Source organism: Podarcis gaigeae (assembly GCF_964106915.1).
Source record: "Podarcis gaigeae genome assembly, chromosome: 17".
Classification (NCBI taxonomy): Eukaryota; Metazoa; Chordata; class Lepidosauria; order Squamata; family Lacertidae; genus Podarcis; species Podarcis gaigeae.
This window is the reverse complement of record NC_139694.1, coordinates 33781311-33808823: the sequence shown is the minus strand read 5'-3', so window position 1 is coordinate 33808823 and position 27513 is coordinate 33781311. Positions and strand designations below refer to the sequence as shown.

The 27513-nt window shown below is 44.3% G+C and overlaps 2 protein-coding genes across 4 annotated transcripts in view; one reads left to right on the top strand and one right to left on the bottom strand.

Annotated features, from left to right (window-relative positions):
• The window catches only part of IL27RA (interleukin 27 receptor subunit alpha), an 818781-nt gene that overhangs the window by 672638 nt on the left and 118630 nt on the right, over positions 1 to 27513 (top strand). The gene's annotated exons all lie outside the window — the stretch shown is intronic.
• LOC310834574 (venom factor-like) overlaps positions 1 to 27513 on the bottom strand; it is a 69519-nt gene that overhangs the window by 17279 nt on the left and 24727 nt on the right. For both annotated transcript variants that reach the window (XM_083718261.1, XM_083718260.1), the window contains 22 exons: positions 25195 to 25297; positions 24987 to 25107; positions 23929 to 24044; positions 23596 to 23742; positions 21882 to 22094; positions 20408 to 20602; positions 18717 to 18878; positions 18468 to 18597; positions 17535 to 17606; positions 16281 to 16481; positions 15152 to 15263; positions 12376 to 12461; positions 12091 to 12230; positions 10666 to 10878; positions 8144 to 8210; positions 6905 to 6991; positions 6283 to 6486; positions 5026 to 5101; positions 3478 to 3640; positions 2914 to 3009; positions 722 to 872; positions 214 to 377 (listed from right to left, as the gene is read on the bottom strand). In XM_083718261.1, coding sequence (XP_083574387.1) covers positions 214 to 377; positions 722 to 872; positions 2914 to 3009; positions 3478 to 3640; positions 5026 to 5101; positions 6283 to 6486; positions 6905 to 6991; positions 8144 to 8210; positions 10666 to 10878; positions 12091 to 12230; positions 12376 to 12461; positions 15152 to 15263; positions 16281 to 16481; positions 17535 to 17606; positions 18468 to 18597; positions 18717 to 18878; positions 20408 to 20602; positions 21882 to 22094; positions 23596 to 23742; positions 23929 to 24044; positions 24987 to 25107; positions 25195 to 25297 — 3019 coding nt within the window. The remainder of the gene's footprint in view (positions 1 to 213; positions 378 to 721; positions 873 to 2913; positions 3010 to 3477; positions 3641 to 5025; positions 5102 to 6282; positions 6487 to 6904; positions 6992 to 8143; positions 8211 to 10665; positions 10879 to 12090; positions 12231 to 12375; positions 12462 to 15151; positions 15264 to 16280; positions 16482 to 17534; positions 17607 to 18467; positions 18598 to 18716; positions 18879 to 20407; positions 20603 to 21881; positions 22095 to 23595; positions 23743 to 23928; positions 24045 to 24986; positions 25108 to 25194; positions 25298 to 27513) is intronic.

The window sequence follows — 27513 nt, the reverse complement described above, 5'->3', positions numbered from 1 at the left end:
TTCGAGCTGCCGACCTTCTGATCAGCAAGCCCAAGAGGCTCAGTGGTTTAGACCACAGCTCCATCTGCATCCCTTTTATTCTGCAGGTAAAGCATTCTATCATAAGACCAGGCTGAGAACTAAGAACTAGGTGCAAATGCAGGCTGCAGTTCAGTGTTTAAGCAGTCCAACTGCTGTTGGCAGCAGTAGAAGGAGAATAAAGCAAACAATCACCTGGGTTTGTCCATATGTCCCTCCATAATATTTCTGCTCTGTCAGCCACTTGACTATGGGACCAACAGCATCAAATTTTCCCATTTTCAGCAAGGCCAGCAGAGCATAGGATGTGCCTTCGATGTTGTAGGTGCGAGCATTATATTCCTCCCAGCGATTCTTATCTATATACCAGCAATGAAACAGATCCTCATTAAACAGATCCTGATGGGCGGATGAGCTCGATGTCCTAAGGACCCACCCAATTCCCACCAGTTTCCATTCAGAGATTATCAATGTACTATATAATACATTATAAATTAAAAACTGCCTGTCACTTGCCTGCAAGCGTCCTCACCACCCACCAGCCATTGGCCAAGCTGCTGTGATGCTATGGTATGTTTATGAACAAATTTACAACAGCTATGGAAGAGGATTAATGGGTCACAGAATTTTGAAAACCAGTGCAGCTCATCTTCAAAACCTGACCATGTTTTTACTTGCATTGAGTGTGCTGCCGCCAACGTACCTCTTGATGCTGCCATGAGTACCTTGTCATCATTAAGCCTTCCTGCCAGGGCTAAAGCATAAGCTGTGAGGGCCACGGTGTAAGGTCTTTGCAATGTTCCATATTGCTTTAATAAATACTCAGAAGCTTTGCTGATGCTGCTCTCTAGAATCTGGATAAAGAGAAGACAAGAGAAGTAGATACATTAGGAGTGTTTGGGGGAGGAAACACATTGTTATGTGCTCCTGCGCTTCTGAGCAGTTAGAAGTTCCAGGGGAAGCACTACTGAGATCAGTCTCCTTTGGTTTAGAAATATACAAACAATATACAAGCAAAGCATAATGGGAACAAACGGGCACTCCTACGGCAGGCAGCAGATCCTCAGAGACCAGCTTATGCAGCTATCTCAGCCATAAACTTCCTCGTTTATAGATGAATACCCCAACTTTCCAATTTCAAAACCTATAGAAATGCCCAACACAACTTCCATAAGCAAAAGCCAATTAAGTCGCATCTAACCAGATGTAAAACACACAAATATCTGCAGCTATCATAATTGTATGGTGCTTTGGGCTTGAAGAAAGGTGAGGCCAAAATGCCCTCTCCTCTCTCGCAACCCCATTTGTGGCTGGTGAAATATGGGGCGGCCTATTGGGGAGAGAGGAATGGAGCTTCCACTGCCTCCCAGAGACAGTGTCGGCCCCAGGCAAAGGAGGGGGAGGGGATTCATTTCTGCTGCAAAAGTGCTCATCAATAGAGATAACTATTCTTATCTGGAATGATGCTAAATTCTGAAGGGAAACGAGGAGTTCCATCACCAAAACTAAACAGAAAACCATGTTGCCACCCACCAGTTGGAAACACACATACACATTGAACCTTTTTGGTGATTTTCACCACCACCATTGGCAAGCAGCAGCCTGTGTCACTGTCACTGCAGCTTACCTGGATAGAGGTCAAGTAGGGAGGTGACAGGATCTGGGCTGCCACCTGCTCACTGGTGGTAAAGGGACCCCTGTCCATTAGGTCCAGTCGTGGCCGACTCTGGGGTTGTGGCGCTCATCTCGTTTTATTGGCCAAGGGAGCCAGCGTACAGCTTCTGGGTCATGTGGCCAGCATGACTAAGCCGCTTCTGGCGAACCAGAGCAGCGCACAGAAACTCCATTTACCTTCCCACTGGAGTGGTACCTATTTATCTACTTGCACTTTGACATGCTTTCGAACTGCTAGGTTGGCAGGAGCAGGGACCGAGGAAAGGGAGCTCACTCCGTCACGGACATTCGAACCACTGCCAACCTTCTGACCGGCAAGACCTAGGCTCTGTGGTTTAACCCACTGTGCCACCTCACCATATTGGCTGCTTATTGACCACTACATCACTGCAAGTGGTCTCCAATTTCTGCTCTCCTTTCAGCTCCCCATCCCCTAAACTGTGAGCTAGCGCTACATTGGGGGGGGGGGGGAGAGAGTGATTATGCAACTCATTAAAATGCACCCAAAGCCTTACTGAAATGAAGGCATGATGCAGCACAACCGTGCTAGTTGAGTCGCTCCCTTGGGTCCCAAAGGCTTTTAAGGTTGTGCTTCTGCTTATGACTAGGTTAACTGGGAGGAAGTAGCAAAAAGGGGACAACGTGAGAAAGAACTGAGAATGTGATTATGTTGTAAAAGAGTATTGGAAAATGATATATAATAAATTGGGGGGGGGAAATGTTTAAAAGTACCTTTCCAAAAAACCCAGAGTCCTTTGTGTTGGGGATAATTTAGAGGGAAATTTCCATGTGTCAAAAAATACTATTTGTGTATGCTACTACTGTGGCCCATGTTTTGTTAGCCCCAAAATGGAAAACAAGCAAGGGCCCAACTAAAGAAGAATGGCAACTTAAACTGATGGAATACGCACAGTTTGCAGATTTAATTTATAGATTAAGAGAACAAGAAGAATGTACGTTTAAAGAAGATTGGAAAATGTTTATTAAATATATGGGTGAAAACTGTGTTGATTTAAAAATGCTGGTAGCATTAAGATAAATTCAACAGTGTAAATCAGTTTTGATGGATATAACAATGGATTACCAAATTGGTTTAGTTCATGTGAAATATGCAGGGATGTATGGTATGCAAAATGAACCACGGAAAGAGAAGAAGGGAAGTCATTGCTTTTCAAGGTGACCATATCTTATAATGTCTCTTGCCACTTCAAGGATACTTACATTGACTTGATCCTTGCAGATGGCTTTGGACTCCAGCAATGCAATCAGGACGAAAGCAGTTAATGATGCATCTGGTTCAGCGCCCTTATAACCTCCCTAGAAGGAAGCAGGGGGGGGGCAAGAACAATTGAATGTGTTTGGTTCACACAAACAGATCTCCCACCAAAACATAGCTCAGAAGTACAGGCAGTTGTGGGTGGTGTGGAGACAGGGGAAGCAAGCCTGAACATACCAGAAATTTGACCACCTTAGAAAATTAAGAACCCAAAGTATTTTAAAAGATGTCTTCCCCTTTTGCAGATTGCATATCCCCGGGAAGCTATTTGCCTTTGTGGTTTGCACAACGACAGCAGCCACAGTGGTAGGTAGGGGTATGTCTCACCACCATGTCCTCTTTGTGAACCCCTCCATAAAGAACCTGGCCTGCAGGAAACTGTCATCGGACAAAAGGCTTGAAGGACCACCTGCCTGCAAGACAGTCTATCAACTGATTCTTCTGAATTAGGAACCAGAAAATACATGGATTTATTATCAGAAAGGACAAGCGGCAGAAAGAAAGCGTACCACCATCTCTCCGTGGATCACAGGGGCGTCTTCATGAAAAATTCCATCTGGTTTCTGCCTCTCCAGAATTAGCCACTTCACACCTCCACAGACCACCTCGTTGTTAATAGTGTTTACTATTTTGGAAGCCATGGCAAAGACCTTTACGACGTACGCTGTTAGCCTGCAAAGAATAAGATGCCTCAGCTCAACGATCTGATCATGAACAGCATAGAGCCTTTTAGCACTGTAAAGACTAGCAAATGTATTGTGGCATAAGCTTTTGTGAATTAGAGTCTACTTCGTCAGATGCTGGGTGTCCTATCCTGCAGTGTGTGTTTAAATACACATGGTATGGGGGGTTATTGTAAACAGTGAGGTCAAAAGGAAATGAAACGCATAAAATCCAGACTGTAATAATTACATTACTATTTTAGTTTTCAAAGGATTGTTGATAACACAGAGATCCAATCTGCTCTAGGAAAATAGGAATAGTTATTTCTTAAAACATTTCTAGATCACCTTCCAGATGACATCTTGACATAATATAGAATGATTTAAAAATAACCATCCAACATTCAAATCACGGCACAGAATGAAATGCAGCTGACCCAGAAAAGAATAAAAATATATAATAACATTATGAAATTAAGCAAAGGCCTGGGAGCACAGGTGTGGTTTTAATAGACACTGAAAGGTCATTCCATTCATGTGAGGGCTTGCCAAAACTCAGAGGAAAAGTGGTTCCGGAATTAGCAGACAGAGAGAGCCCTGCCCTTGGTTCCTGTTAACTGAGGTTTCATGGGTGACAGTAAGGAGAGAGATGCCTTCAGGTATCCTAATCCCAAGTTGCTTAGCCCTTTGTAGGTCAAGACCAAAACTCTCAACATGATCCAGAATCTTATTGACAGCCAATGCTAACAGTAAGGTCCATATTGTAAAGTCCATAAAATAAGACTATACTTCTGAGTAGCCTAGATGCTGCGTTTTTCACTAGCTGCAACTCTGGAACAGAATTAAGGGCAGCCCCATACAGAGCGCATTATAGCAGTCCAACCTTGAAGTTACCAATCCTTGAGTCACAGTGGCAAGGCTGTCCCTGCACAAGTACAGATGTAGCTGTTGTGCTAGCCAAAGTTGGTAAAATAATAATAATAATAATAATAATTTATGTTTCAATGCATACTGGAATGGGAAGTGAAAATTTGGTAGGTTCACATTAAAATTCAAACTGGACAAATATGTCCCCCACCTCTAGCATTGGGGCAGAGCTTTGGAACACTGAGTAGCTGGAAATATGGATGCTGTATTAGGTATTTTTGCCTGAAATATCTGATTGTTCCAATGGTAGGGAGCAGTGAGACAAAAAATGGCACTGCTGGGGGAAAGGGAATTGGCATTTTGGACAAAGCATGCCAAAAGGAGTGAAGAGAAGGAAATGGTGAAGAGTTAGCTAGCGAGAGCAAGAGAATGAAAATATTAGATGGTCAATAGTATGCAAGGGGGAAAAGCTGTTGCAAAGTCCACTGGAAATCTGAAAGTATACAGCCATACGAATACTGCCCTTACCAAGTGCTAGCCTTGCGGTCTTTAAAAGCAGCGTAGGAGTGGTCTGCTTTCTTGTACACCATCTGCTGGGCGTAACCTAGAAGGAGAGGAGGAGAAACAGAACTCTGTAATGCTGCTCCAGCTGCTTAGAGGGGTCAGAAAACTTTTTCAGCAGGGGGCCGGTTCACTGTCCCTCAGACCTTGTAGGGGGCCGGACTATACTTTGGGGGGAAAATATATGAACGAATTCCTATGCCCCACAAATAACCCAGAGATGCATTTCAAATAAAAGGACACATTCTACTCATGTAAAAACATGCTCATTCCCAGACCGTCCGCGGGCCGGATTTAGAAGGCGATTGGGCCAGATCCGGCCCCCGGGCCTTAGGTTGCCTACCCATGGTTAGACCTGTTGTGTCCAAACTTTTTTCAAAGAGAGCCAGATTTGATGAAGTGAAGGGCAGACCAAAGGGCCGACCAAAGTTTTTGACCTTTTTTTTTTTTTTAGGATTGCAGTTGTTGAGCTTTTTCATGATTTTACCCCCAAACTTGTTGAGATTTTTTTAGGACTGAGGTGGTTGAGGTTTTTATCCCAGGACATAAACTGCCACAGGGGCCGGATTAAACTGACTGGCGGGCCAGATTAGGTCCCCGAAATGGACTTTGCACATGCCTGGCTTAGACAAATGTATCCAGACAGGCAACTGGCACGCACCCTGCACAGAAATAAACTTTGCTCCATCCCCCTTTTACAGTGGTACCTCAGGTTAAGAACTTAATTCGTTCTGGAGGTCCATTCTTAACCTGAAACTGTTCTTAACCTGAGGTACCACTTTAGCTACCACTGCACGATTTCTGTTCTTATCCTGAAGCAAAGTTCTTAACCCGAGGTACTATTTCAGGGTTAGCAAAGTCTGTAACCTGAAGCCTCTGTAACCTGAAGTGTCTGTAACCCAAGGTACCACTGTATTTAATTGCTGCACTGCCTCATCTGCTCTTCCTTTGCAGATGCCTTTTTCCTTGCGTCCTTTTCAGCTTTCCCTTCTGGTCTCTTTGTAGCTTCGGCAGAACACCAGTTGAGGAACAGGACTGCTTTGCCCCATCAAGATCTTCACAAAGAGCAGAACAGGCACCGCCACTATGAGGCATAGGCAGTTCTGTGGCATTCTTGAGGATTCTGAACTCAGTGTTTCTATGGATGAACAACTCAAGAAGTCATGGACAGACCTTTGCACAAGCTGGAGGAAGAACAGCTCTGGAGACACCCGATTGTCTTACCTTGCATGATCTGATTGACTGCAACGGAGCGGCGATCCACCCCAAGCTTCTCCCACTGCCCTGTGGTGTCGAGGTAGTGGGTGGCAATAACCGATGGCGTCATGGTGATCATGTTCTGCTCCCCACAGCCAGAGGGCGTTACAATGAGGTGGTTCAGTTTGGTCCCATCAATTGAGTCTTCAATAATCTGAGCCACGGGGTCTCCTGGCCACAAAAAGTACAACAGCAGCAAATATGTGAACCCAAGCATGCAGAAAGCCAATAGGGACTTTGTAGGGGCTGCAGTCTTAGCCTAGCTGGGTCCTAAGCACAGACAGCTCTTGCCTACTCCTTCCAGCTAATTTTCTTCTCTGTCACCCTTGTCCCTTTGCACCAGAAGCTTGGTACAGTTAGCTTCCAGGACAAATTCAAGGGTTATTCCCTTGAAAGCCTTTAAACTTGTCCACCTGCCGCACTCACTGAGATCAGCAGAGGGGGCCCTGCCTGGTGTATGGTTCAATTCAGGCACCGAGGGTATTCCTCGTGCAGGTGGGCTGCTGGCAAAGGTAGAGCAGGGTGGGGTTGTGATCATTCTCAGTTCTACAAGCCTAGTCTTCTGCATGTTAAAATAACTGGTTCTTGCCTTGGAGACTAATTTTGGTCTCAGGCTCTGTGCCGGGAACGATATCACTTAAATCCTTGGCTTGGACCTGTTGTTCCTGGACTCCATCTGAAGAAAGGGAGGAAAAGAAGGAAAATTACGAGACAGAAACATTAGTTGCTTTTGCAGTGGGGAGCCTATTGCATCTGTGGAGGCTCCTCATGTGATCAGGAATCCTCACCTTCCCGTGTTTCCAAGAACTAGATTGATTGATCTGTTTGTGCGTGTGCCGTTATTAACACTCAATGGTTCTACGGAGATTGACCCCCTCAAAGAGCATTCCTTCACCTACAGGAATATGTGATCAGATACTGTAACCCCTAGGTTGCTATGACAGAATTCAAGCTTTTTCATTAACAAACAGCAGATATAAGAAATTTTTGGATCTAGAGTCAATTCTGTTTTCTTGTTTTAATAAATTCGGCAATTGCCCATCACAGTAATACTCATTTTGGTCACACAGAAATAAGTCCCAGCGTGTTTCAGTGTGGCTTGTATGCTCTTTGGAAAAGTTACTAGTTTTGGTTAAAGGTAAAGGTAAAGGGACCCCTGACCATTAGGTCCAGTCGTGACCTACTCTGGGGTTGCGGTGCTCATCTTGCTTTATTGGCCGAGGGAGCTGGCGTACAGCTTCTGGGTCATGTGGCCAGCATGACTAAGCCGCTTCTGGCGAACCAGAGCAGCGCACGGAAACACTGTTTACCTTTCCACCGGAGCGGTACATATTTATCTACTTGCACTTTGACATGCTTTCAAACTGCTAGGTTGGCAGGAACTAGTTTTGGTTAAGCTATTACAAATATAAGTAGTCTAACTAAAAAGAAACATTTTTTTGTTTACTTTCATTTTAACCCAACTCTTAAAGTTTCAAGTTAGTGCCAATGTATTTAAAAAACTTAAATATCTATACATAGTTAGACTACTTATATATCTAAGCTATTACAAATATAAGTAGTCTAACTATGTATAAATATTTAAGTTTTTTAAAATGCATTGGCACTAACTTGAAACTTTAAGAGTTGGGTTAAAATGAAAGTTAAAAAAATGTTTAGAAATGTTAATGAATAAAGATTTATTTAAGAAGGGGGAAACAGGGGAGGAAGCAGCAGCAGAAAAATATACAATTTAAGTTAAGTCTAGGATTGACTTGGGTTCCAGTCAATCCAGTTTTCCAAGGATGAAGAAAGAGAAGGAAAAGGGAAGCTGAAGAATGAGTGTTACCGCTGTTCCCTTCTGTAGCTGGATCCAGCTCAATGACAGTCACAAGTTTTCTCTGCATCCCTTCAGGCTGGGACAAGAAGAAAGAACAGAACAAGTCTCACTGCAAATATTACTTAACATGGCATCAAAGAGCAATTCAAAAAGGCAGCAGGACAGGGCAAACATATGCATCAGATCTAGCTTCTGTTGCAAATGCAGTATGACTCAGCTACATGTTTGTAGTTTGAAGTGTGCATTCACACGAAAGCTCATACCTAGAACTAACTTAGTTGGTCTTTAAGGTGCTACTGGAAGGAATTTTTTGTTTTGACTATGGCAGACCAACACGGCTACCTATCTGTAACAGGAATAGGTTCAGGTCAGCTGCATAAATCTCCAGTAGCTAAGGCACTGTAGCAATCCTGGGTTGGGGTCCATAGTCCCTCATCCATAGGCAGCACCAACCTGTCCTTAATGGTGCTTTGCCACCACAGCTGGATAGTCACAGATTCCATTCCGTCAACTCTTAGGTCAGCCCTGATGCCCTAGGAAACCCACCTGTGTCCTAGCAAGCTGACAGAGCCCATCAGGAGAAGAGAGAGCTCTTTTCAGACCCTGAGGTACTTGTGAAAAGCATCCTCCTCTATAGTAGTAATCTAAATTTGGGAAATCCAAATGGCACTCTGTGCAAAACACCCACCCACCAATTAACAGTGCATTCAGTGCAGCAGAATTTCATCCTGAGCAAACCCCACAGAAAGTCATGGGATCTGCATTGTTTTGCAAACATTTTCCCACCCCTAGCTATTCAAGTGGAGGTTGCAGTTATCATTAAATACCCTGAATAGCTAAAGTTGTTCCCAGTTATTTTCTTAATTAAGTTTATATACCACCCCAAAGGCTCAGAGCAAGTAAAAACTGTCTTAGGTATGCACAGTGTCCAAGTACAGTGCACACATTCTGGGTTTATCCAAGGTCTCAAAACGTGCCTTGTAGGTTGCCTGTTCCTGTGTTTTTAGGGTATGAACCATACTGAGTGCTATTCTTCTAGAAAAAGAGGTGCCGGAACTTGCCATGACCGCCTCCCTTGTTCTCTTAAAATGGCTATGGTGCCCACCTGAGAGAACTGTGTTTCAGTGAGTTATGGATGATAAAAAAGCCCCACATACAATGTTTACACTTTCCTACTGAAATTTCGGTTTTCCTAGAGCTAAGGCCTGCCGCCGATAGCAGTGCAAAAAGGTTTTATAAAACAATTACATTCCACTGCGCCATGCAGTGTGCATTTGGCATATCCTAGTTTTCGGATTATATCAGGTTTCAGGGCTTTCATGCCCCCACCTCCTTGTGCCCACCACGATTCTACATAGTGCTTGCCCCATCCCATTTCATTTTTATTGTTGCTACTCTTTATTCCCAGATGGAACTCACTCTCCTCTCTGAGTAGATGTACCTGGAAGGAAGCTCCTTTTCCACTTAGTGATGTCTACTTCTGAGCTATACATGGAAACAACGTTTAGTCAAAGTGCAGCAGTAATCAAATTATGCCAGGGAAATATGTGGGGGGAAAGAGAAGCAAGCGGATCACATGTGTTTTTCTTATTTTTGCTGGAAGCAGTGACAGAACAGAGTGTCCCCAGGTTTATGGGCTGATGACAAAGGTTCCATGGGCAGTGAGGTAAGTGTGTTAAATTAGCGGCATGGCACTGAAAAAAGCTAATAACAGAACGTGACAATGCTGAGGAAGCACCATTGATATGGAATTACGTAGGGCTACAAAGAACAAAAACAGGATTTCTCTCCAAAATATCCAGTTAAACTTAAACTACCCTAGCCAGCCGTACTTCCTTGGATTAAAAAAGAAAAATGCAGATGTGCCCTCGTGTGGTCAACTGACAGACGACAGGCATTGGAAAATAGGCGATGGCTTGAATGTACTACCTAGAACTCAAGAAGCTCATAGGCTCACACACTATGGTGCAAACCAGAGTTCTACTGAATTTCCATGGTGTTCAGATACTTTTGTAAAGGTGCAAAAAAGTCTGTAATCACCACCTAGGTAAAGGTAAAGGGGCCCCTGACCATTAGGTCCAGTTGTGGCCAACTCTGGGGTTGCGGCGCTCATCTCGCTTTATTGGCCGAGGGAGCCAACGTACAGCTTCTGGGTCATGTGGCCAGCATGACTAAGCCGCTTCTGGCAAACCAGAGCAGCGCACGGAAATGCCGTTTACCTTCCCGCTGGAGCGGTACCTATTTATCTACTTGCACTTTGACGTGCTTTCGAACTGCTAGGTTGGCCGGAGTATGTTTCCCCAATTATTTTCTCATGTTTAAAGCCATTTTCCCCCATCCTACTGCCTCCCTAAGGTGCTCCCCGTTGGCTCAGTTCACAGGCCCATCTAGTCCCAGTAGCCAAACAGATGCATATGAAAGTGTGAAAGGAGGACATGAACACAACAGCACTCGCCCCACTTGTGATTCTCAACAGCTGGTATTCAGAAGCATAGTGCTTCTGGCTCTTTTTCTCTGGACATATTACATACCACAACTTTCAGCTTCTTCTTCACACCATCAGACACAAACTGTCCCCTGACAGCTGCTTTGACCTCGATGTCATGCAGTCCCAAACGCAGCGGAACAACCACAAATGGCACCGCCCTGGAGGACTGGCCTTTAACAGTGACCTGATGTCGGTATCTTTCCTTGGCAGTGGAGGCACTGCAGAAGGCTGGGTTGTGTATCAGCTCCACCCGCACCTGAGGAGAAAGAGAAAGGGCGGTGATCCATTACTAGGTCCATTGCCAAGGCAGTGTTCCCTCTTGGATCGGTTCTGTGTCTCCTTTGCTTTCCCCTTGGTGAACCACATTGTTTTCATTATAGGTTCTTTTGTTGCACCATGAATCACCACGTTTGTAAAAGGTAAAGGACCCCTGGATGGTTAAATCCAGTCAAAGGCAACTACGGGCCAAGGGAGCCGGCGTTTGTCCACAGACAGCTTTCCGGGTCATGTGGCCAGCATGACTAAACTGCTTCTGGTGCAAGGAACACCATGACGGAAGCCAGAGCACACAGAAACACCGTTTACATTCCCGCTGCAGCAGTGCCTATTTATCTACTTGCACTGGCATGCTTTCGAATTGCTAGTTTGGCAGGATCTGGGACAGAGCAATGAGAGCCCCCGTTATGGGGATTCGAACCGCCAACCTTCTGATCGGCAAGCCCAAGAGGCTCCGTGGTTTAGACCACAGCGCCACCCTCATCTGCTCTACCATGTTTGTACCACCACTTCACAGCTGGTGCTACAAACACACTCACCACCAAACTGAATGCTGGATCAGTAAGTGAGTCGGTCCTCCGAGGTCTTGCCAGGAGCCCTGCCTGATGTACAGACACACCACATAAGTGTGATTTTGCATAAGCGCTCATCTTACTTTTTGCGTTTTTAACCTTCTTTAGGGATTGGCAGGAGGTGGGATAGTGTATGTACTATTAACATCCTCACCACTGACGGAGGAAAAATGGGCTTTTCCACATTTTGTGCTTAAAGCTAGCAAGATCATTTACTTCAGTTCATATTCCATAGGATCTTAACTGAATTCCTCAAATGCTTGGGGGAATAAAGTAAAAAAAGGCGAAGTTACAGAACAGGCTCTGATTGGAAATGAATCAGTGTGACCGCCCTGAAATCTTTGCAGGCACAAACAGTACTTTTTAACATATGATTGCCGTGATAGCATCATGAACACAAATCATGAATGTACAATAAAAAAGAACATTTAGATGGGGCACTACCACAAATATCAGTAGTAGTACAAACTTACCTATTAGAGTATATTTAAGCCACTTTTCATTAAGAACCCAACAGTGTAAAAATAAATACACAATACACCACAAAACAAACTGCACAAAACAAAACAAAACATAAAATCATCACTATCAAATAACCCTGTTGAAAGGTAATCACTTACTACGATATCTTCATGCCTATAGTTGTAGAGAACAGCTCGGATCTCCACCTGTTCATTCCTCACTACTGAATAAGGTAGCCGTAGATCCATGAAAAAGTCCTTCATGACAGTTATCTCGTAAGGGTCAGCCACGCAGATCCCTGCAAGGAGAGCCAATGGGAAAGGAAGGAGGTTGAGAATCAAAAGAAGCTGAACAACACCTACCTAAGGTGTTTACTGAGGTGGACATAGCCTGCTTTCATCTCCCCAGCCCCTGCCTTCCACCTGCTGTCGAGAATTCCTCACCTTTTGTGTTTGAAACGCTCACAGCCACCACCTCCCAAGTCGTGATGGAATCCTTCAGGAAAAGAGACACTGTCTTGGATGAGACTCTGGATTCAGAGAGAAAGGTGCCATGTTATATTTCTGTGTAGCTGAAGACTAAGATGGAACAAGAACACAGGAAGCTGCCTGGGCAGGGGCACACACCACGTTGTGGGACAGGGGGTGACTACATCCTTCTCAGGCGCAGTCCAGCTGGAAGGGACATGGTGGCTCAGGTGCCCTGTGATCCCAGGGGCTTTTAACCAGCAAGTAGAAGCTAGGGATGGGCAAATTGACCAGTTTCAGTATCTCTCAGTTGCCCACATTTCCACACCATCCTTTGTTGTTGTTGCTTTTAAGTCACCAGATAATTTATTACGGTCAAAGACCAGCTCGCATAACACAATAAAAACAGCATTCATAAAGATAAAATATACAGTCAGAGCAGATTGCAGCAATAGCTCATGAGTTAAAATTCAGATATATACACACACCCGTACAACTGATATTTGGGCTACCATAAAATTTGACCCTGAGGCACCCCAAAGGGCGACTTCAGCATTTCCCTAGTAAGCTATTTTATTCCAGAGGATGATCTGTGCCTACAAATCTGGGCGCAGAATCTGGCTACCAGCCAGGTGGTCTTGCGATCTTTGCCTAATAGGAGAGAATTAAGTTTAGACTTGTCTGAAAGATCAGCAAGCCTCTTCAGCAAAGGATCAATGGTGTCTCTACGAATCTCAACATAAAAAGGACATCTAAAAATATATATGTTCGGGACTTCCTATTTCCCCGAATGGGCAGGTGTAAAGTCACTGTGCGTACGGGATTCTTCTATAGGAGCCTTCCAGAACCGGTGAGGGCAAGGCTGAGCTTCTAGCAAGAGTGAAAGCTCTTCTTGCGTTTCTGGATGTGAGGAAATAGAGATATGAGGCCGGGGAGAGGCTGACGCTGCAGCATCAAGGCTGCTGGACACGCCCCCCCACGGCACCTGGTTGGACGGCCACGGGGGGGGGGGGCGTGAGCACCAGCCAGGTGAGCTGGAGGCAGGGGGCTACGCCCCCTGCTAGGGGCGGTGTTCAGGCTCCCGCCCACAACCACTCCCCTCTCTTTCAGGGAGGAGAGTCTTTGCTGGAGTGGCTACGTATTTCCCGTTTTCTATGATTTTATAATCGGGGACCCTTGTACAGTCCTGTTGTTAAGTCACCATAAAAACTCATCAGTATTTTAATGCAAACTTCTCCTAATATACTCATTTTTGCAACTATTTTTCCCTCGTAAAGGGATTTTTATGCAGACTTGATCTAGCATGTGCATCGTGTACACATTACTTGTTTAGAGAACCGCAAGCACAATTTGGAGAAGTGTGAATCGCTAAGGAAGGCTGTTCTTTGCTTTCCATATTGTTTCAGGAAGTGTGAATTAGGGAGAGTTGTCATATACCTGGGAATTCCCAGACATGTCCTCTTGGGGGGGGGGGGTCCTACATTCCCATTTGGGGGGAATTTTAAAGGAAATGTCCTGGTTTCAATTTCTTGTGTGTGGTTCTGGTGTGGTTCTTTTTGTGTCTGGATTATTACCTCTTGAAATATGGCAGGTAGGTTTTAATTTGAAACTGAACCAAATTTCTTCCTCACACCTAACTGAAATCCACCCTTTCCGAAGCTTGGTGTTCAAACTAGCAGGCAAGAGCTCAGGTGCAATACTTTCGGCAACTTCCCTTCCCTTTCACATAGTCAGGGAGGAGGATCTTTCCTTTTCATTCCATTTCTAGGATGAGGAACCTGGAAGCAGAGCCATCTCTAGAGACAAGACTGATTTCCCATCCATGCTTGCATTGTGTGAGACAGGCAAATTTGCCTCAAAAGCAGAGCAATTAAGTTTTGCATCATCCTTGCTTTTGATAAACTGAAAGCTAAATTTACATGATGCGTTTACATAAGCTTTATCCCATCTTAGCCCTTATGTTGTTGTTGTTGTTGTTGTTGTTTAGTCGTTTAGTCGTGTCCGACTCTTCGTGACCCCCTGGACCAGAGCATGCCAGGCACTCCTGTCTTCCACTGCCTCCCGCAGTTTGGTCAAACTCATGCTGGTAGCTTCAAGAACACTGTCCAACCATTTCGTCCTCTGTCATCCCCTTCTCATTGTGCCCTCCATCTTTCCCAACATCAGGATCTTTTCCAGGGAGTCTTCTCTTCTCATGAGGTGGCCAAAGTATTGGAGCCTCAGCTTCAGGATCTGTCCTTCCAGTGAGCACTCAGGGCTGATTTTCTTCAGAATGGATAGGTTTGATCTTCTTGCAGTCCAAGGGACTCTCAAGAGTCTCCTCCAGCACCATAATTCAAAAGCATCAATTCTTTGGCGATCAGCCTTCTTTATGGTCCAGCTCTCACTTCCATACATCGCTACTGGGAAAACCATAGCTTTAACTATACGGACCTTTGTTGGCAAGGTAATGTCTCTGCTCTTTAAGATGCTGTCTGGGGTCTTAGCCCTTATAGCATTCTCTAAAGGATCCTGGGAATTGTAGTTTGGTGAAGGCACTGATGATTATTCCTTTCAAGATTCTTAGTCTTTGGGAAGAAGGAATTATTTTCAAACTAGATATACAGCACAATCCTGTACATGTCTACCCAGAAGGAATTCCCATTGTGCTAAATGGAATTTACTTCCTGTAAGGGAGTATAGGAATGCTGCCTAAGTCTATAGAGCAGACAGTGTTCTCCAAAGGAGAATGCAGCCATAAAAAACTTTATACCCATGATCGTTAGGAGGTGCAGTCAGAATTTCTGTTTGCCACAACCAGCTCTCTGGGAACTCAGACCTAGAGACAATCTCTTCATCCGATAAGAACTCATCGTCAATGTCACCTGGGGAAACAGGAGACACAGATTTATCAATGGTAAAGGTAAAGGTAAAGATAAAGGGAAGACGCGGGTGGCACTGTGGTCTAAACCACTGAGCCTAGGGCTTGCCGATCAGAAGGTCAGCGGTTCGAATGCCCACGACAGGGTGAGCTCTCGTTGCTCGGTCCCTGCTCCGGCCAACCTAGCAGTTCGAAAGCACACCAGTGCAAGTAGATAAATAGGTACCGCACCAGCGGGAAGGTAAACGGTGTTTGGTTAGCCAGAAGCGGCTTAGTCATGCTGGCCACATGACCTGGAAAAACTGTGTGCGGACAAATGCTGGCTCCCTCAGCCAGTAAAGTGAGATGAGCTCTGCAACCCCAGAGTCATTCGCAACTGGACTTAACTGTCAGGGGTCCTTTATCTTTTTAAAGGTAAAGGGCCCCTGGACGGTTAAGCCCAGTCAAAGGCGGTGATGCGGTTGCAGCGCTCATCTCGCTTTCAGGCCGAGGGAGCCGCCGTTTGTCCACAGACAGCTTTCCAGGTCATGTGGCCAGCATGACTAAACCACTTCTGGTGCAACAGAACACCGTGACAGAAACCAGAGCGCACAGAAATGCTGTTTACCTTCCTGCTGAAGCCTATTTATCTACTTGCACTGGCATGCTTTTGAACTGCTAGGTTGGCAGGAGCAGGGACAGAGCAACGGGAGCTCACTCCGTTGCGGGGATTCGAACCACTGACCTTCCAATTGGCAAGCCCCAGAGGCTCGGTAGTTTAGACCACAGTGCCACCCGTGTCCCTATGTAACCAAGCTATGACAACTTGATCAAGCTATGTCTCTTGAAGAGGTGACAAAAATGGACCCAGAACTTGAATTCTGGTGGGTGCAGGTGGGTCAGCTCAACGCTGCCCAGGTCTCAGTTCTGCAAGCCAGATTGGCATCCTCGTAGGAAAGGATTTTGCAGCTCGCTAACCAAGTTGTCCATCTCCCCAATATTGCGCCCCTGAATTTTTATTATTTACAAAAATTCTACTTGCTTCTTGCCAACTGCAGTTCATCTTCCCGTCTGTTTGCATCCTTTATGGTTCTGATGTAGCGGCAACATTCCAGGAAGACATTCTGGCACTCAGTCTGATCTACAACGTATTGTGCCCGCTTCTCACAGCTGTGGCCCATGGGGTTGTCGTGCATTCCATCTTCACAGCACTTTCTTAGCACCCGATCCTGATATTGGCTGGCTGCAACATGCAAACATCATGAAATATCAAAGAATGTCTGTTCCCCACACCAGTGTTGTCCTACTACTCATAACAGGAGCCAGAAGAAAGCTAAAATACAGATAAACGCTATGAATGAGCTCCTAATTGCCATGTCCTATTCTGGTCTCCTAATTGCCATGTCCTATTCTGGTCTGCTTCCAGGGAGAAATGAAATGTGCTTCAAATTTTTGCTAGTTTTTATAGATTGCCATTTTATGATACTGCTTTATTGTTTACATCAGGGCCCTTGGCAAGCTAATTCCCTTCCCTTCTTTTCCACAACCTCTTTCTCTCAACTCCAACAACCTCCCAATTTCCATAAGTCCTGAATGTTACTACATATATGTCCTTAATAGGCCATCTTGCAGGTAGGAATTAAAACTTCCATTTCCATTTCAAATGCCAACTATTATACTCCTACATACCTAGGGAGTCCCCCGAGTAAGCAGAAATTACTACCATTGAGGGGTGTGTGTGTTGCCCAATTCACTTCCAAACCGATAGGCAGTGGATGGCTTAGTGTGATATTAGAGAGAATGAGAGTCAGGCCACTGGTCCGGCACTGTCAACTCTGACTGGCAGCTCCTCTTCAAGGTCTTTCCCAGCCTTACTGAGATATTTTTAAACTGGGGTTACTGGGGATTGAGCCTGATTCCTTCTGCATACAGAGTGTGTGCTTCTTCACTACACAATGAGGTCTTCCACAATAATTTCTACAAGAGAGCTTGGCTTTTCCTCTTGTTGTTGATACTGAGGTACAATGAGATCCTTGCTTAATGGACAGTGATCTTTCTCTGTCAGACACTAGCCTGTTCCTTGAGAGAGCAGGAACTGAAAGCCACCTCAAAGGGAGAAGAAAATCCATCCACAGTGGGGACCATGCATGAGCATCAACAATCAATCCCCAGTGCTAAAGCTGAACAGGCACAATATTCTTCCACTCTAATGCCCATTAGATGTTATCTTTTTCAATCTGGCTCAAATTATTTTGATTTCCCGTGGCAAATGGAGCCTTTGCCATGCATCACATACCTTTGCTTGCTTTAGATTCAATGAGCTGTACAGAGCGGCGTCGGCGTCTTGTAGGCTGAGGGCACTTTGAATCTGGAGTAGAAAAGGGAGGAACAGGAAGTAATTGTTTGGAACTGAAATAAGCGCCACTGTATTCTAATTCTTGTGGAGACTGACTTTATGCGTGTAGACGTAAAAGTGGCTCCCACCGAGTCCAACGGTGCTTACTCCCATGTAAGGCGTAACTACATGTTACACATGTGACAATGAACTCCTGATAGCTGCCATTTCTCATTAAGATATCTTACGGGGGGTGCAATGTGTAGTATTGCCGATTGTCCTGGTTGTTGAAGCTGTTTCTTAGAAATAGCAGTCTTCTGAGATTCGTCACATGTATTTGCATATCACACAGTGGGGGGTAGTGGGACAGTTCAGTCCAAGAACCTGCACCCCCACCCCACCCCCTGCCTGGCATCCTGGGGCATAACCTGCAGACAATGCCATGCTAGCACTTGAGCCAGAAAAGAGTCTAAGCCCTAATAATAATAATAATAATAACAACAATAATAAAATTTTATTTATACCCCGCCCTTCCCAGTTCAAAAACCAGACTCAGGGCGGCTAACAACAAATTTAAAACACTTAATTATAAAAGCAGCATAAAACACAGTATAAAAACATGAATAACAATAAAATTCAAAAATCAATTTAGGGGAAATAAGCTTTAGCTAATCCCCAGGGCTAGCTGGCTGAATTGGTCCTATTTGGGCCGGCGAGGAGGCCAGGGGAGAATTAGCTGTGGGGTCTCAGAGCGGGTGATCTTCATAAAGGGGAGGGGGAGGGAAGAGAAGGGAAATTAAAGATCAGGCTGAATTCAAATTAAAGGTGAAAGGTCTTTCTCAAACTGGAACTCCATTGCCATCTCACCAGCGCCAACACCCTCCCCAATAATACCTGCTCTCTGTGGCGTAGAAAGCTTATTGCTGGTCACCAGGGCAAGTCCAGCATCTTCAAACACACCCAGATTGTTCCTGCCACTGCCGGCTGTACATCCAATGTCACTCTTTTCCACTGAGTCCCATATCTGGTATGGAGGAGGCACAAGGTGATAGAAAAAATAAATGTATATGCCCAGCATGTTTCCAGTTGTAGGGGAAGGATCAGAACCCCACTGCTCCCACCCCAAGGAATTTCTTGCCTCACCTTCGTTTGGGTAAGCTTGTGCTTCCTGTTTAGCACATAGACGCCTTTGTCCACGGCCACAAGACCAACCCGAGCATTTGGATCGCCTTCCAGTTTGATTTTCATTTGAGTTCCTGGCTGGTGAATCCGGTTGTCTGCCTCAGTTGCACCTTTCACAACCAGCTGTTTGGACAAAGGAAACCAGGTGGTTTAGTTTCATACATATCCATTCAGATATTCATTCCCATTTCCAACTGGGATTTTCCGCTCAGCTGCAATTAGTATATTTTGCACAAATCTGTGTTCTGTTTTGTATTCTGCTGATGTAGAAATATACATACTTTGAACTATTTCATATGTAGCACACAATAAACATGCATATCTCAGCCATCAACAGTTATTTACAAATCAATTAACATATTTTTTGCTCTATAAGACTGACTTTTTCCCTCCTAAAAAGTAAGGGGAAATGTGTGTGCGTCTTATGGAGCGAATGCAGGCTGTGCAGCTATCCCAGAAGCCAGAACAGCAAGAGGGATTGCTGCTTTCACTGCGCAGCGATCCCTCTTGCTGTTCTGGCTTCTGAGATTCAGAATATTTTTTTTCTTGTTTTCCTCCTCCAAAAGCTAGGTGCGTCTTGTGGTCTGGTGTGTCTTATAGAACGAAAACTACGGTACTTTCCCTGCACATCTCCAAATAAATGAGTTCCCAAAGGAATAGCCCTTTTAGTATTTTTCCAACAACAAGAGCCTTGCACACCACAGACAAAGTTTATTAAGTGGCTATGGGCCCAATCGCAAAGCCATATATGGCGGCAAACCTAACAATGTCTACTCGGAAGTAAATCCTATTGCATTTAGCGAGACTTACTCCAACTTAAGTGAGGCTAGGATTGCAGCCACTCTTGCTACCTGGATTCCACAGTTCAATATAAACTTGTCATTTTACCTCATTTCCCTTACCCAGGCATTGGGGAGGGACAGTTAAGCAATAAGTCAAGAAAACTTGGGATGCTTCTTCTGCCCCCGGATCAGGCCTGACTTGGGAGTGGAACTGAGGCCGGCTGACAGCGTTGGGCCCTGAAGGCCCGACTTGGGCACAGCTTCCCTCCCCACAGCTCTGGCCTTGATGAAGGAGCCAGTCATGGGGGCGCCACATTGCACCCCCTCAAAAAAATGTGCCCAGAGCCACGGCCCCACCAGCCACCCATGTTACGCCACTGCTTCCTCTATCTCTCTCGTCTTTTTGCCCCTGGATTAATGTTTTAGTTTGGACCCAAAAAAGATATTTGACAATAATCTTTGTAGTTTTCTTTATAAACTCTAATAAAATTTATGTTTCTAAAAAGAAAACTCCCTCACAAAATTCAGAGAAATGTGCATTTCCAAGGATAGCTGCATTTTGGTTCTCATAACGTGTTAGGAAGTGCAAATTCAGTAAGTTTGCATTAAAATAAGAACTGAATTCATCTCCCTTCCCTAGTGTCAGGTTATTTACAAGTTATTAAAGGTGAATATATTTGCATGCATGTTGTTAGGTTCTACTCATTTTCCAACTAGAAACCAAACAGTTTTGTGGGGGAAACTCTCAAGTCATATGCTCTGAAAAGCTTTGAGTAGGGGAAGAGTTACTTTACACCTTTGATATGGCTGTAGGAAGAAGAAGGCTTGCGCTGATGCTGTATGTAGGAATCCATGAGAAGAGCGACTTACCGTTCCCATGCAGGTATCCTTTACATCCACCCAGACGGAGTCCGCCACAATCTCATTGTTCGCCACTTGGTAGTAAGCCACAATCCGGAAGGAAGGGATGAGATCCGGGGTGATGGGCAAGGAAATGGTCACCAGATTTTGTCCTGGGGCTTTGGGCTGCCTTCCAACCCTGAACACCTTCCCCTTAGTCAAGATCTGATGGTTGAAGAAGCCATTATTGTTTAACATGAAGGGAGTTAAGAAGAACTGATTTGTTTAAAGACTATTTATTCAAATATGCTAAGATAAATTAAATAGAAATACTTGCGAAATATCAGATAGGCTACGGATTTAAATATGTGAAATTATAAAAGAATATGTTTAAAGTTAAGATGAAAATAGATAAAGATGTTAAGAGGATTAAGTAAATTTTATGAGATAGTATTTTGGGAAACGGTTACAATCATATACAATGAAATTCAGTCAAGGGAATTTGAGGAAGTCATTTAATTATGATATTAACATTGGACCAAGTTCAGTTATGATGTGTGTTGGTTTGCTTGTTTAAAAATGTGGAAAATTAATTTAAAAAATTGCGGGGGGAAAGAAGCACTGGTTTGTTTGAACAATGTAATGCTGTCATGGAGAAGCTCCATTCAACAATACGTGTCATACAAATCTTTTTCTCCTCCTCACGCAGAACTGTGACATGGAAGAGTTTACTTATTTTTGTGGGCTCCGTATAAGTGCCACAATAACATGAAACTGTCCTCAACCCACAAAGGGGCAGTGCTGTAGGAATGATTGCTGAACCCTGCTTATCCTTTATTTTTTAAAAATATATTTTTTTCTGTTACAGATTTTCCACATTCATACATTAACCAATACAACAATACATTGATCATTGACTTCCTTTCACCCCCTCAACATGGTTCATTTTAGTTATCAATTACTACCGAATATTCTAATTACTCCCATTTTTCTTTTTTCTCATCATTTCTCTACTTGATTTATACTGCTGAATTTACTCTAATCCTGTTAGTGCCTTAACCTGTTTACAATGATTCTTCAGATATGCTACAAACACTTTCCAATCTTCCTTAAAAGTCTTTTCTTCCTGGTCTCTTCTTAGTTAAAGCTTGCTAATTCTACATACTCCACAAATTTCAGTTGCTTCTTCTCCCTTGTTGGTACTGTTCCCTCCCTCCATTTCTGAGCATATATCATTCAGGCTGTCATAGCTGCATAGAGAAACAAGTTCTTTTGATCACTGGGTACATCTGACCCTATTATTCCTAAAAGAAAGGCTTCCAGTCTTTTTACAATATACCTTTTAAATAGCTCCCCTCCTTTCATTATATAACACCTCCCTGCTTCTCCATGAGGACTAGGCGCATGGCTGAAGACTTCCCTCTTCCCTCTCTCACCAACACCTTCAATATTAACAGGTGTATGGAGACTTGGCCCTCAGGCTTCCATTCTGCCCAGTACTTACCATATAGGTGAAATATTGGATCTGATTCAGTACTTGTTGGTTGTTGCTCTTCACGTTGAAATTGATAGGCAAGTTGTCTCCAGCCTTGAGCTCTGTAGCTGTGACTGCCAAATGGAGAAAGTTTCCGGATCCTCCTTGGGTCTGGTATGCTGTAGCTATCATGGTCTTGGTTGCCTGACGTTCATTTAAAAGTTGGGGATCTCTGGTTTTTACCTACAGAAAATTGAAAGTGTTGATCAGATCTCAGACATGAATCCATCAGTCCTTTTACATCCAACATTGTGAGAGAGGGTCCACACGGAGCACAGTTGAGTGTTTATTTATTATTATATTCATATTTATATCCTGCCCAGGGTGGCAATGTCCTAGTGGGGAGGAACTGGATAGAATCTTGGACCTATGAAGATCTATGAAACACCTCTGTTACGTAACCTGTATCTTCAGAAATAACTCCACTTTAATATGAATATTTGAAGTAACTGAAATTCAGAACACCCTTCCTCAAATATAGGATGTAGCAGTTATGGAGAAACTATATATATACAGTATATATATCACTGCGTTCCCAGCTACCAGGCCCCACACAAGCTTGGGTCGGGTCCTGCACTGTGCCTGGAATCAATGGGTCAGAATGGTGGGTCTTTTCAGTACCTCAGGATAAAAAGAGAACAGTGTGGTCTCTCAACCCTATTCAGACCAATGAAGATTCACATTATAGATTCCTTTAAAGCACAAGTTATCTTGGCTCTTGGGGGAAAGCCATCTTAAGTAACTTGTGAACTCCAGTCTGCAGTGTGAATGATGGCTGAACAACACATCAAAGGTGCAGGTGAGATGGAATTGGTGAACTGCCATCAAAAGAAAGAAGAAAATTAGAATATAGTTTATTGGGATCTAAAGTTTAAAGAGTAAACACTGCGACTGAAGTACCAATAAACCACATGAACCAAGTCAGACTGTTGCTCTCAAGGGGAACATAAGAAGAGCCTGCTAAATCAAGTCCACCATTTAATCCACAATCCTGTTCACACAGTGGCCAATCAGATGCCTGTGGGAAGTTCACAAGCAGGTAAAGGTAAAGGACCCCTGGACAGTGAAGTCCAGTCAAAGGCGACTATGGGGTTGTGGCACTCATCTTGTTTTCAGGCTGAGGAAGCCAGCATTTGTCCACAGACAGCTTTCCAGGTCATGTGGCCAGCATGACTAAACCACTTCTGGAGCAACAGAACACCGTGACAGAAACCAGAGCACACAGAAACATCGTTTACAGTCCCACCACAGCAGTACCTATTTATCTACTTGCACTGGCATGCCTTCAAACTGCTAGGATGGCAGGAACTGGGCCAGAGGAACAGGAGCTCACTCTGTTGCGGGGATTCGAACCGCCAACCTTCTGATCGGTGGTTTAGACCACAGCGCCACCCATGTAAGACTCAAACACAAGAGCACTCTCCTCTCCTGCAGTTTCCAGCAACTGGTATTCAGAAGCATATAGCATTTGACCATGGAAGCAGAGTATATCCATCAAAAATAGACTGAAACTGGGACCTCTATGCAAAGCATGCTCTCTCCCACTGAGCTACAGATCCCCACTCCCTTAAAAAAATCATAATTCAGTTGCTTTGATTCTGTGTACAGAAGATACACACAGGAACTGCCAGTAGCACAATTCATGCATTTGAAGGGAACTTGGCATGGCCTCGGGGGGACTCACTGTGATTCTGAGCTCTTGGCTGTTTGCTGGGGTGTTCAGGATCAGCTTGGCTGTCCCATCATCCTGGGTGGTTCCATCAGCTGCAATTGGCTCTGTCACCACAGGTACACGGGAAGCCGGGGAGCCATCAGGATTGGTGACAAACACCTAAGCAATTGAAAAGGAAGAGGTGAATGAACGTGAGATGCAGCCATCTCTGCAGAGCCAACACCACTTTTCCCAAGACATCCATGGATTTAAGAGATTTCCCACGGCTCCTTATGTTCGCCACTGTGGATTTCTAAGAGCCTGGGACTGGGCCATGAAAGGAAGAGAGACTCAGGTGAACATTACCATCAGTTCAAAGGGCATCCCTGGCTTGAAGTACTTGGGGGTTTTCGTGAAGTGGATCTGATAGGGCGATGTCACAAGGCTGATGCCAGATCGCTCAGTCACCACCATGTCGCTGCCTGCAGGAAGGAGAAGAGGGGACTCAGAGAAGGAATGAAGCCAAGCGGGGAGAGAAAAATCTTCACAGTGTTTCAGAGCCAGGCTCTCAGCATTTCCTCCAAATGGAATAGCTCCAGTACACAAATGTCCTGCCCTCCAGGTGATCCCTTACACACCTGCTTGACTGCCGAAGAATCCCTGTGCATCGGATTGGCCATAGGATCCTTGCCAAAGAACAGGTCAGCCCCTCCATACACAATGCTCTATGTACTGGCAGTAGAGTTGCCACCTGTCCCATGTAATACAGGATCATCCAGTATTTCAATGCAGAATGCAATGTCCTGCGTTAATTCAATACAGGACACAGTTTGTCCTGTATTCCTACTCTGCTGCATGCTCTCTCTCTGTTTCGTTCTTGTTTGGGATTCTCTCCAAATACCTGCCCCTGCTCCTACAGGGAAGGGATTGCTAACTTGGCTGGAGAAACTGTCTCACTTCTTTCTTTCCCTTTTTCCCCTCCTTGCTCCCTTTCCTTTATTTTACATATAAGCTAAACAAGCTTTAGCTTGGGGGCCCCCAAAAATGTAAAGGAAAAAAACCCAGGATGTACATTTCCAAAATATAAGATAAAAAACAAATAAAATAAAACCTACATACAGCAACAGTGTTTTGTGTTGTGTAGGCTCCTGTGATCCTAGCCTGCTCCCTAAAATATCATTGGTTTGCTCATTTCTATATATAGGGTGTCTGCATTCTGCATGGACTGGTTGTGTGACAACATGTGCAAATGGCTTTAGACACCTATTAGCTCCATAAATTACCATATAGCATATATTCAACACAAAAAACAGCAACAATTTGTTGTTGACAAAGGACAGCTGAACATATAAAGGGCCCCATTACCTTCAGTAGCTTAGGGCCTCATCAAACCTAAATCTGGCCCTGTTTGCATCATAGCTCACCTGAGTCAGTCATCACTGTCACAGAGACATAGAGGGAGTGCCCAACCAGCTCGTTGAGGTTCTGAAATCGCTTCTGCAGCATTGCTCTTGTCAGCACAGCTTCCCCTTCCCCGTCTGTTATCTGGAAAGAAAGGAAAGCAAAAGTGTAACCAATGTGGCACATATGCGTGTGCGCACAACAGAACACACCCACAGACACCTATCTTACTTCAATTCTCTTGAGTGAATCTGGAATACTGTGTTTGACATCATCTGTTTTCACTCCAAAGAGGACAAAGGCCACACCCTGCACATTCTTCCCATAGAGAAACCTAAAAGAACAAAAATGAATTGCAGGGGTCAATTTACAGAGGACATGGCTCTCAACAGCTACTAGCCGTGAAAGCCGTGTTCTACCTCCACTTTCTGGGGGCAGCATAAAGACGACTACCAGTTTCAGAATCACAACTGGGGAGACGGCCCTGGGGTGATTCTGTAGTGACCAATATAACTCTTGTAAGCTTTTTTACTTAACGTTTTGTGTTTTAGCTGATATTATTTAACTTCAGTTAACATTACAGTCGTACCTTGGATCCCAAACGCCTTGGTACTCAGACGTTTTGGCTCCCGAACACAGCAAACCCGGAAGTGAGCATTCCAGTTTGCAAACATTGTTTGGAACCCGAACATCCAAAGGGCTTCCACAGCTTCCGATTGGCTGCAGGAGCTTCCTGCAGCCAATCAGAAGCTGCGCTTTGGTTTCCGAACGTTTTGGAAGTCGGACAGACTTCCAGAATGGATTCCATTCGACTTCCAGGTACAACTATATACTGTTTTGTTAACTGCCCTGATCTTCCCTTAAAAAAAAAAATACTGACAGTTTAGATGCTTTCCTGTACAGTGGTACTTCCAGTTGCAGACGGGATCCATTCCAGAGCTCCGGTCAGATCCCGAGTTTTCCGCAACCGGAGGTGCCACTTCTGCGCATGTGCGCCGTGCATAGCACTTCTGTGCATATGCAAGCTGTGAAAACCGAAAGAATACTTCCAGGTTTGCCGTTTTCACAACCCGAAGTTTACATTACCCAAGGGTAATGTAAGCCGAGGTTCCACTGTAATTGCATTTTAAAAGCTGAGAAAAATGTAACTGTTTTGCAGACTCCAAAATTTCTCTGCAACTTGCATGTTCAGCTCAGTCACAGTATCGGGCAGCCTAGGCTTGTCTCCCCTTTTCCCGACTATGTCGGTCGCACCCTGGTGGTGTTACATCAGTCACAATGCATGTAAAACACATTTCTGTTAATACCACATTTCCTTAATGCTAAGAACCTCAAAGCAGAGAATAAAGTTAAAACATACTGAATTTCCCTTTTATTTGTTGGGAGAGATGGAGTATGTGTTTTTTATGACAAATGTAAGACACCCAACATATATTTTAGAGTCCTAAATTCATCTGCTTTTCTTCCTAACATAAAATTTCTGGTTAATTCACCAAATGAGAAAGCAAAACTATCAATATCAGTGTCATTAACCTATTATCTTATTTTCTTGGGAAATTAAAGATCTGTTTTCAACGTCAAATGGGGGTAAGTGGTAAGTGGGGGTAAGATCAGAGGACTGCAAAAAGCAGGAGACCGGTGCCAGATCCATAGGCAGATGTATGTTTAGATATATTAAAAGAACTGCAATTGCTGGTTATTATTATTTTTAGCATTATGTTGCAGTGATATTATGTGTCTTATGTGTGGTTATTCTGATACAGTGGTACCTCCGGTTGCTAACAGGATCCGTTCCGGAGCTCCGGACGTATCCCAAAGTATCCGCAACCAAGGGCGCCTGTTCTGCACATGTGCGTGGTGCCATAGAGTGCTTCTGCTCATGTGCGAGCACATAGAGTGCTTCCAGGTTTGCCATGTTCGCAGCCCAAAGTTTACGTATCCAGAGAGATACGTAAGCAGAGGTACGACTGTACTGTACTTAGAATGTTGTTTTTTGTATGTACCACTTTGAATACAGATTTACCTGTGGAAAACATAGTCTATTTATAACAGCAGTGACAAGAATGACAATGAGATCAACTTGCAGAAGGGGAAGGGTTCAATTCCCATACCTATCTGCCTCTTATGATGTTTTAATAGAATTTCCTACCTCTTCCCTTGATAAAAGAACGGGCTAGATTTGTACACGAACAAATGTGTCTGTCCCTCTCACATCTATTTTTGCCCTAAGGGCCAAACTACATGTGACACTACACACATCGCTTGTAGCTGTGACCCCGTGAATCTTTAAAAAATTGTAAATAGCAGTTCCTGGGCAGCCTGATCAGGGCAGGCACCATGGAGGGTGTTGATAAGGTTTTTACTCTTAGCCTTTGTCCTGTGATCCCAGGAGATCTTTCCTCTCCCCTCTCCAGCTGTTCTAAACTCTAAGAGGGAAGTTCCTAGTGAGGTAAAAACAACTGGATGGGGCCCCCCAGTGGCTGCTATTTACAGTTTTTAAAAGGTTCACATAGCAACCCAACTACATGTGACATGTATTCTAGCAGCCAA